General features: G+C 38.7%; 1 protein-coding gene across 1 annotated transcript in view; it reads right to left on the bottom strand.

The window, feature by feature from the left end:
* Window positions 1–1977: 1977 nt before the first annotated feature.
* Window positions 1978–10137, bottom strand: part of L3MBTL3 (L3MBTL histone methyl-lysine binding protein 3) — an 87289-nt gene continuing 79129 nt past the window's right edge. Inside the window, exons 19-21 of the mRNA XM_063097048.1 lie at window positions 7631–7800; window positions 7348–7410; window positions 1978–2324 (exon numbers count right to left, since the gene is read on the bottom strand). Coding sequence (XP_062953118.1) covers window positions 2181–2324; window positions 7348–7410; window positions 7631–7800 — 377 coding nt within the window. The 3' untranslated portion in view covers window positions 1978–2180. The remainder of the gene's footprint in view (window positions 2325–7347; window positions 7411–7630; window positions 7801–10137) is intronic.

Genomic DNA, 10137 nt, shown 5'->3' with positions numbered 1-10137 from the left:
AGATGGTATCTGCCTCCCAGTAACAGGAAGTTTACCGGGGCCGGAGTCCAGGGTGTGGTGGAGTGACAGTCGGCCCGCCCGTACTTCCTAGCCCTCCCAAAACTGGTCGGGACGCCCCACACCCCCAGCCCTGCCAGAGAACCGTGGAGGGAGTGGGAGAGGAAGCCGGCTCGCAGGGTCCGGAAAGCCCCACGCCAGGCCAAGCAAATGGGCTCAGTGATGGCCGAGCAGGGCGGAGCTGCCCGCACCTGGGAAAATGGAGGCAGCACCGGGGCAGTCAGTGGCCTGGTGGTGCAGTCGGGGAGCCGCGTGGGCAACCACCCCCCGAACAGAGCTGTGCCAGGGATCACTCACAGTGCTGTGCCAGGTCGGGCGCCCGCTCTGTCTCTGGTTTGTTGCCTTCTGTGTTCTCGGCGCTGCCGCCTCGGGCTGTTCAGTCGCGGCACCGCTCGGGCGCTCCCAGGAATCTTCTTTAATGCCGGTCTGAAACCTCGAATCCTGAATAGGGCAGCTGGCCGCCTTCAGTGCGGCCCCAGCCTCCGGGATCCTGGCTGCATCCACAGCAGCCCTGGCGCCGTGTTCCCTGTTTCAAGACTCACTTTTGCAGCTAAGAATCAGTTCTTTTCCTGCTCCACACTTCAAAGCTGTTGCCTGTAAATGAGGCAGCCTCTCCTGCCGGGGGCAATGTGGCGTTGAGCCCCCACGACCGGCCAGCAGCAGCAGTCCTCCCTTAAGAGATGGCCAGAGGAAGGTCCACAAGTTTCCCGGCTGCCTGAGTCCCAGTGGCCGCCTTTTCCACCTCAGCTACTCCGCGCCAGCCGCCGCAGCCGCCGCCATCTTGAAACCACCCAAACTTACTTTCTATTTTAAAAATAATCCTTGAATATATGTCCAGTCCTGGAATTAGAAATTACATCAAAAGACTGACAAAATATTTTACGTTTTGCCTTAGAAATGCATTCTTGCAAAAGAAACACTACCAGCTATTAGTTTATAGATAATCAAGGGTTGTCATTTAAAGTGCATCTCTATGCTTATTTATTGAGGCAAAGTGTTCAACAGAAAAAGGAATCCTTTCAAAAATGGAGGTTCTTGAATAATTGCTTTGGGAAATCACTTCCCTAATGTGTGAGCACTTAGAATTATGCATTGACTGGTGCTGCTCCTTCACACCTTGCCTTTTCAGTAAAATCTATATAATCTCTCCTTCAGCCAACCATGAAGAAGACCTGAGATGGAGCTGTTTATGGATTAGTGTTTCTCTTGACAGTGAGCCCTTGGTCTCTGTAGAACACCACAGCTTCTTCAATGGCAATTAGAGAAAAGCTCAAGATAGTCTCATAAATAGCCCAAGATCCTTACAAACATCCCCCCAAATGTAACTGCATATTCCTCTGATACGGCACCACGATGTATGAGATCAATGCCACAACACAGTACCTAATTTATTTATGTTTATATATTTTATTTTTCAATTCCATTCTTTTATATACATGTTTTTGGTAATTATAATAAAGATGCTGGTGAAAAGTAATTTGTTTAACATTTCATAATACGTGCAAAAGTAAAAACACTGATCCAAAAGAAAGTAATTTTTACAACTATTCAGCCTCAACAAATTATGACAAGCAGTTAGGCAATATCATGACTTGCAAAGTTATACTTGGCATAATGTTGCAATTCAAAATATGGCACAAAATTAACAATACAGATAACAGTCACTGGCTAAATTTAGCCAGGTTTTGACTAATTTGGTTTAAGTTGAAATTTGATTATATAAAAAGGTTTCTGAAAGTATTGAAAAAGAAACAGTATACATGAAAGAGAATTCAACAATGTTTACAAAATGCCAAAAGTTCTTACTCTGCCCCCCCTTATCCATAAATAATTAATGAAGTCCCCGTTTCCCCCCACCCCCCGCCTCAAAAAGATTTACAAAGATAAATTTAGCTCAGTGAACAGAACCAAAAGATGACTGTTGTTAGACAGTACCTGGTTAAAAGCTCAAGCACTTTCATAAGAATTCATATATATTGTCTCTTGACGAATATAAATAATCCGATAGTGTTGCTCTTTTGAGTTTTGGAGACTTCTGGCATAGGAGTTATACCCGTCCTTGTGCTTTGAGTAAAACATGAGCTTTAAAACAGAAAGCTGATGGTATTCAGAATTCATCACATTCAAAGTTCATTGTGAGAATTCTTCTCTGCAGCTTTGAACATCAGAATAGAATTGAAAATTTTGAGAGCAGGGCCCAGCTTAATGCTCATAATTTTAACAATGTCCGTTTGGGTCATAAGTAGAAAAGCTTCTCCATCAATTTGCTAAAATTGTGAGAAAACAAAAGAATGTAGATTAATCAGATGTAATGTTGTGGGGAATATTCAAGGTTAAATTATCATCTGTCTCCTAACCAGCAACACTAAAAAGGCACACATAGCAGTTCACGTGTGTAACAATATTTCCTGATACACGGACCTTTCCCTTCTACAACAACACACCAAATGTGTACTGGGAGGCAAAGTAAAACCTTCATCCAAAAATTCAGCCCACAAGGAAAATGGAACGTGCCCATAACTTCCTGTAATCACTCTGAAGTAGGTACTGAGTCAAAAGGAATATGGAAAAATCTGGGGTGCCCCAAATCCAGTTTATAACATGGTAGGTTTTTAAATGACAGAAGATAATAGGTATATAAATGTTTATGGACATAAACAAAAGAGGTCAGGCAAACATATTAGATACATGCTAACAATTTTTTTTTTTTAAATTAGCCTTCCACCATGAAGGAAAAAAATCAGAAAGATAATTAGTCTTAACATACAGAACAAAAGCAGTTACTAACAAGGGCAATTAACAGTGTAATTAAAAGAACATGAGACGGGTTGAGCATTGTTCTAGGCAGCTGTTTCTACTACTTGGGAAACCATGAGAAAGACCCTTCCTCTCACTGAGCCTGTTTTAAGACAAAAAGCCTATGCTTCTAGAGAGTGGAGTACTTTGAGGTTCAAAGATACAACACTACGAAGATAACGTCCAGTTTTGTGGGCAGAGCCAAGGAACAAAGTCTCTGTATGACTTTCAACTCTCAGGTAGTTCCACTACCATAAAAAAAAAAATTAACTCACTTTTCTTTCAGTTCTCCCACTCTGCAACAAAAACTAAAACGCACTTTTGTTCTCTGCCTCAGAATACATTAGAAACCTTGACAGCAATGTCACAGGATGAACTGTGTGCCCTCCCCCCAAATTCGTATGTTGACGACTTAACCCCCAGTACCTTAGAATGTCAGAATGTGACCTTATTTGGAAATAGAGTTGATGCAGATGTGATTAGTTAAGATGAGGTCATTCTGGAATAGGGTGAACCCCTAATCCAATGACTGGTATCCTCATAACAAGGGGGAATTTGGACACAGAGACAGGCACACACAGAGGGAAGACGATGTGAAGACAAAGAGAGAACTCCATGCACAGGTCAAGGAGATAGGCCTGGAACAGGTTCTTTCCTCACAGCCCTCGGGAGGAAGCAACCCTGCCGACACCTTGACTTCCAGCCTTCTTCAGACTTCAGACTCCAGAACTGTGAAACAGTAAATTTCTGCCACTTAAGCCACTAACTTGTGGTACTTTGTTATGGGAGACCCAGCAAACTAATACCGCTCTAAATTCTGCAAAGAGTTCACTAAATAAAGGCTGATATAATTAAGTAGCTGTTTCTTAAGATTTTCTTCTCTCCTCTAAACACAGAAAACCTGTAAATCTAAATTGCCTATATACTTCATTAGTAAGAACTAGAGTCATCTTACACAACTCTGAGTAACAATTGTGTAGGAAAAAGTTCGCTAATTTCAGTAAGAAAACATCCTGATGTGAAACTATGAGGAAAGATGTTAATCTTCAAGTTGTGGCACAGTTAAGTGGGAGGTATGAGAAATGCTCTACTGTTATTTGGAAACGACTGCTCTGGTGTCATTTGCTTGTGCTATGCCAGCCCTGTTACAAAGCAAGTCCAGGAAGAAAGGCAGATCTACTAACACTTAACTCAATCAAAGCAGACCTTAATAGAATGGATAGTCCAATAGAAGTCTTTTAAGTCATTTATGAAAATGTCAACCAACATACGGGTTTCCCAAAGAGCTCACTACAAAGATTGGTTTATTATAACCTTTGACCCTCCTAAAGGCTTGCAGCAGAGCCATGGGGCTCCTGAGATTATGTAAGAGTGTAACATGATAAATGACTCATGAAAAGGAACATCCAGGGAACTGACAGGCTACAATCTGAAGTTAAGAGTGGGATGAGGAGGGTAAATTTTGGTAGATTATAATTTATAAGGTTACATTAGAAAGAAAAAAATCTTGAGGCTAGTGCCAAGGTCAGATATTACACACAGGTTGCTCTGATGTGTGGTCATAAAGATAAGCCTTGATTGGAAGGAAGTAAACTTAATTTAAGGAAGTACATTCTAAGAACAACAGTGATCACTGCAATGTATTTCTAGGCTTACTTTGTTTGCTTTTGAAATGCACATACACTGGTCTAACTCCAGAGAATAAGTGTTTTGCTAATGGCCCAACACTAGGGATTTGGAACCCAGGAGCTCCTGCCTTCCATTTCACTGCTCTTTCCTCTGTACACTCTTGCTTCTTTCTAGAGCTCTAACTCTACAAATTGTAGTGACACACTCTTGGTCTGAATGAATCTTTCTCAGACTGTAAAGGTACCAGTATATTTACTCAACAAAAACACACTAAACATCTATTATATTGCAAACATTATTCTTGGGCCTGGGCATACAGAACAGAATAAAACAGATAAAACAAAAACAAGCAAGCAAGCAAACAAAAAATCTTTGTGGAGCTTATATTCTAGTAGTGGGAGACAGACTATAAGCAGTAAACATAATAAATAAACAAAGTAATTCATAAGTTAGAAGGTGATTAGTGTTATGAAAAAAGAGCTGGTTGAAGAGATGAGTGGGCCGTAGGGGCAGGGATGCATGTCTGGCAGCAGCAGCAATTTCAAGTGGATGTCAGTGCAGGACTAATTGAAAAGATGGCAGAGGGAGAGCGCCAGATGAACGTCAGAGGAAGAGCATTCCAGGCAGAGGAAAAAGCCAGATCACACCTGGACAATCTGAAAATAGCAAGGAGGCCAGCATGTGGAACAGTGTCAGCAAGGGACAGCATAAACAAAGAATCCAGGAGGCGAGATGGGTAACAAGGTGTCAGACTGTGGGACCTTGTAAGGACTTTGGCTTTTACTCTGATTGAGAGATAAAGCTACTAGAATCAAGTGAACAGAGGAGTGGTGTGATCTGACTTATGTTAAGCAGGAGCACCCTGGATGTGCTGGGAATAGATTGCGGAGGAGCAAAAACAGAAGCAGGGACACCAGTTAGGAGGTGATTGCATTAGTCCACGTGAGAGATGATGGTGGCTCAGACCAGGGTGGTAGTGATAGAGGTAGGGAGAGTCAGAATCTTTGTATGTTTTTCAAACACACCCTATAGGATTTTCAACAGATTAGATGTGGACTGCGTAAGAGAGAAGTCAAGGATGGTTTCAATAACAGCCTATCCTTAACACCTTGTACTTTTCCTGTTAGAAATGACTACAAGACTTTAGTTAGACTTGTATTATGGTTTACTTCTAGGAGCTCAAAACCAATACTTGACGACCCTGTGAGACACTTAAGAGTAAGGACTGTGTTTCACTATTTTTGAATCATTCTTCTCACCAGTCTTATAAAGAGTAGAAACTTAACAAATGTTCACAAGATGAATGAATAAAGGAGTGAATGAATACATGAATAAATAACACACATGGACAGAGAATGTTAACTGTCCCGCTCCTCCAAAGAAGAATCTGGTTTTCAGGATACTTGGTCCCTAAAGAGCATCTCCAATGACAACATGCCATGAAGAAAAAAATTATTCAGAGAAATACTGTTTCATTTTGAATTTGAACTTGAATCTTCTTACACTGAATAACAGAGCAAACCAATATGGATTATCTAGATATCAAGAGAATCAAAAATAGAATTTATAAAATTTGTAAAATAGATGTACGATGTACTATAAATTTATTTTCAAAAATGTTGTAACATTTTCAAAGGTAATGACTACATGAATCTTTCAAAGAAAGAAAGAGCAACAGCTCTGTGTGTGAATCTAAGTCTGTACAGGAATAGAAAATTAATTAAAAGTAATCCACAAAGACACTTCAGAGTTAGGGAAAGAACCTCAAAATCTGAATAACTGAATATTAAAGATCAGCTAGGAAGAAAATAAAATATTTCTGTAATAAGAAAACATATTAGAGAAAGGGTGCATTTTAACAGGCATCCATCTAAAGCACAAATTATATCTAATAGTGTAATGAGACTGACGACCATTAGCTGGATTCTTCGCTGTCCTTACCTCCTGCAATTAAATTGACAGTGTGGTATTCTTAACATTTGAGGTTTACACATAGGGGCAAACAAGGTACATATGCATGTAACCGTAGGCAGCTGATGGTGGAGAAAGCCTTCTGAGATTACTTAGTATACTTTCTGCCTTCTGGCAGCATTGTACAGAGACAAAATCAGAGTGATAATTGACTGCTCTGCTAGGAGGAGATGACAGGCAAGTGACTTATTTTTAAAGGTCTCTAGTGAAAAGGGTCTCCTGCTGTCCTCTAATAACATTACTTCTAGTGTAGTTAGAAACTCAATTCCTTTTTATTATAATGCTCAATGTCAGTGATATCATTATTAATCATGCCTTATTATTGATGTTTTGGACAGGCAGTTGAAAACAACTAGTAAAATAATCTTCCAAAAACAGACTGTGATAAATATTTGTTATGATAAACATTACTGAGAATTGTATAAAATATAGGGACTGTCTTTAGCAAAAATGATAATATTATTTCCTATAAGCATCCAATGGAGTTAATCTTGGTGGTGTTAGAATCATGTTTGAAAATAAAATAATGCAAACTAATTTACTTTGTTAAAAAATAAAATGTTGCTTATTCCTTTCTTTATTTTCCTTCTGTGCTATAAACTATATAAATGCATGCCATTATGTTTGGTGGATTTTTTAAATAACGAGTCAAGCATTACTACTGAGGAACATCAGAAAACAGTACTTACAAACATTCCTTTGCATCTCATCTCATACAATGACATTTTTATACACCTGATTAATACTGCTTGTTAGGCAAATTATATATCAATTTGCAATTTCAACATAACCCATCTCTTCCTGACTCTGCCAATTCAACACATTTCACCATTCAATGCATTTCAGTGGTTTGATCCCATTAAGTAACAGACTGCAATTTAGTGGAACACTTACTTCATCTTTAAATACTTTTCCATGTTCTTCACACCCAGGTAAGCTCTGTATGAATTCTGATACCTGTCAAAATAACATCAAAATTCCCAGTTTAAAATAAAGTCAGAATCTAAATGCTACAGGTTCAAAACATTCAATCTATTTGTTTTAGGTGTTTTGCTCAGAAAAATTTATTTTCTATCAGAAAAAAAAGACTAAACCCTACATACACTCAATAAGTCTACCACTCCTTTGCCAGTACTTCTGTATCCAGTGCCTGACAGACAAAGAAAATAAAATATACCTCATCTGTGCTCCATTTGGAAACTTTACTGGCAGGGATTCCAGCAACAGTTGGAAGAAGTTTGCTTTGCTGCTCCCAGCGCAAGGGCAGACATGGAATTGGGGACTTAAAGGACAGAAAAACAGCCGACCGACGTTGTGCCTGCTGTACAGCTGGTTCTTCCCGGGCACCTGTCAATTGAAACAAATGGAAAATTACTCCGAAAAGTGGCAAAAAAGCCCCAAATGCCATGCGTCTCCCCCAGATAATGAGATTGGAGGGTGGAGGTAGTTAAAGCATTGGCTCCTATAAGAAACAATCTGTAAATTCAACTTGCATGTTTGCTACTGCACCTGTTATTAAAAATATACTTCATTATGCTGTTCAGTGTTGCCTCTATTATGCTTTAGATAAGAAATGTGAATTTTAGTGGCAAGGAAAATAGCTCTCATCTTAGGAAATTTTATTTGTTCCCCTTTCTGCTTTGGATGTTGTAAAGGTAACAGCCAAATCGGATGCTCAAGTCCAGCAACTGTGTTTACCATATAGTTACTGTACCTGTTCTCTCCTTTTGTCTCAGGTTTGGTTTGCTCTTTCAATTTTTAGTTACTAATTATACTGACTTTTTAAATAGATAACTTAATTTTTTAAAGGAGGGATATAAAATTATTTCAATAAAAATAAAACAGCAGAAAGGCAAATGCTTTTGTTATTCTTTATTTGTGCAGATCACAATTCAAACTACAGAATATTCTATTTATGCACTAGATCTTCTGAATCCAAACTCAGTTTATTGCTAAAGTGGCCATTCCCTAGCAAATGATTTTATCCTTCGGGCTCTTGACTTACAGTACAGTTTGTCAATAATTACCTCCTTATGATCCTTTAGAACAGAAACCTTTTCTGGAAACTACTTACTCAGAGCACCTCCCTCACATTTACTCTCCCATCGCACCAGCTCAGCTACAGTGATATTTCAATTTCATCACAAATCCTTGCCGAATAGCTACTTGGTTTAGGCTTTGGTATCTCTAAAAATATTTTAAAGTAAGCTTTTTTTCTTGAAGAATAAGATTTCCAGAAAGGGGCACTTTTCACATTACCAACACCTGGATCACAAAACAGAACATGGCCAGCACTCCCTTCCGACTGCACTCTACTCATCAAAGACGCCACTTCCCTGACTACTAACAGCACTGATTTATTTACCCTGTTTTTGAATTGTATTTAAGTAGAAACTCTGGTGTCTGGCTTATTTCTCTCAACAGCGTGTTTGTGAGGTTCATCCACATTGCTGCTGTAGTTGCAGTTCACTTTCTCTTTGCTGTTTGGTTTTTCATGGTTATGAATACTCTATAATCAATTTGGAGCTGATGGGCAGGTGTTTTCAATTTTTGGCTATGACTAACAGTGCTATTATGAACATTCTTATACATATCTTTCTTTGAGTGTACAAGTATATATGCATTTCAGTTCCACACATACAAAAGAGTGAAACTTTGAGGTCACAGCATTTGTGTACATTAAACTTCAGCAAATTCTGCCAGTTTTCCAAAACAGTTGTACAGTATACACCCACCAACAGCATCTGAGAGCTCCACTTGCTGCGCATCCTCACCAATGCTTGGTGTTGTCTGTATTTTTCATTGTAACCATTATGTTGGGTGCACAGTGGTATCACATTGTGGTTATAATCGCATTTAATGACTAATAAAGTTGATAACCTTTTCCTATTTATTGTCCATAGAGAAAGCTTTTTTGTGAGGTGCTTATTCATGTTTTATGTCCATTTTTCTACTGGATTGTCTTGCCTTTTTCTTACCGATTTATAGATGTTATCTACATATACTTCTGGCAGGAGTCCTTTGTTGGAAACGTGTTATTACAAATATCTCCTCCCACACTGTGTCTTCCTTTTTACTCTCCTACTAGGGTCTTTTGAAAAACAGAAGTAATTGTAATAATGTTTAATTTATTGATTTTTTATTTTATGCTAATGCTTTATGTCTACTGAAGAAATCTTTGCTTATCCCAAGATCATGAAGATAGTCTCCTCTGTTTTCCTTTCATGTTTACATCTATAATCTACCTGAAATTCATTTTTTGTGTTTGTATGAGGTAAGGATCAATATTTGTGTTTTTTTTCTACATGGAGTTCTAATTGCCCAAACACGATTTATAGAAAAGACCATCCTTTCCCCACCAAGTGCCAGTTTTACCATAAATATAAATGTGTGTTTCCACATCCTCTACATTGCCCCACTGATCTTTGTACTCCAATCCACAGTTTTAATTACTATCACTTTATAAGTGTATTGATGTCTATGATGAAGGTCTTCTTCAAGATTGCTTTTGCATTTCCACATAAATTTTAGAATCAGCTTATTTAAAAAATGCTAAGATTTAGATTAGGTTTTCACTGACTATAGATAAATTATGGTGAGAAGCTGACATCTTCATAATATCTAATCTCTTATGGAGTAAATTAAAAACATTCTTTTAATCTCAGATATTCCCAAGAATTTAGC

This window comes from Cynocephalus volans, chromosome 5 (assembly GCF_027409185.1).
Source record: "Cynocephalus volans isolate mCynVol1 chromosome 5, mCynVol1.pri, whole genome shotgun sequence".
NCBI lineage: Eukaryota > Metazoa > Chordata > Mammalia > Dermoptera > Cynocephalidae > Cynocephalus > Cynocephalus volans.
This window is presented reverse-complemented; position numbering and strand designations above follow the sequence as displayed.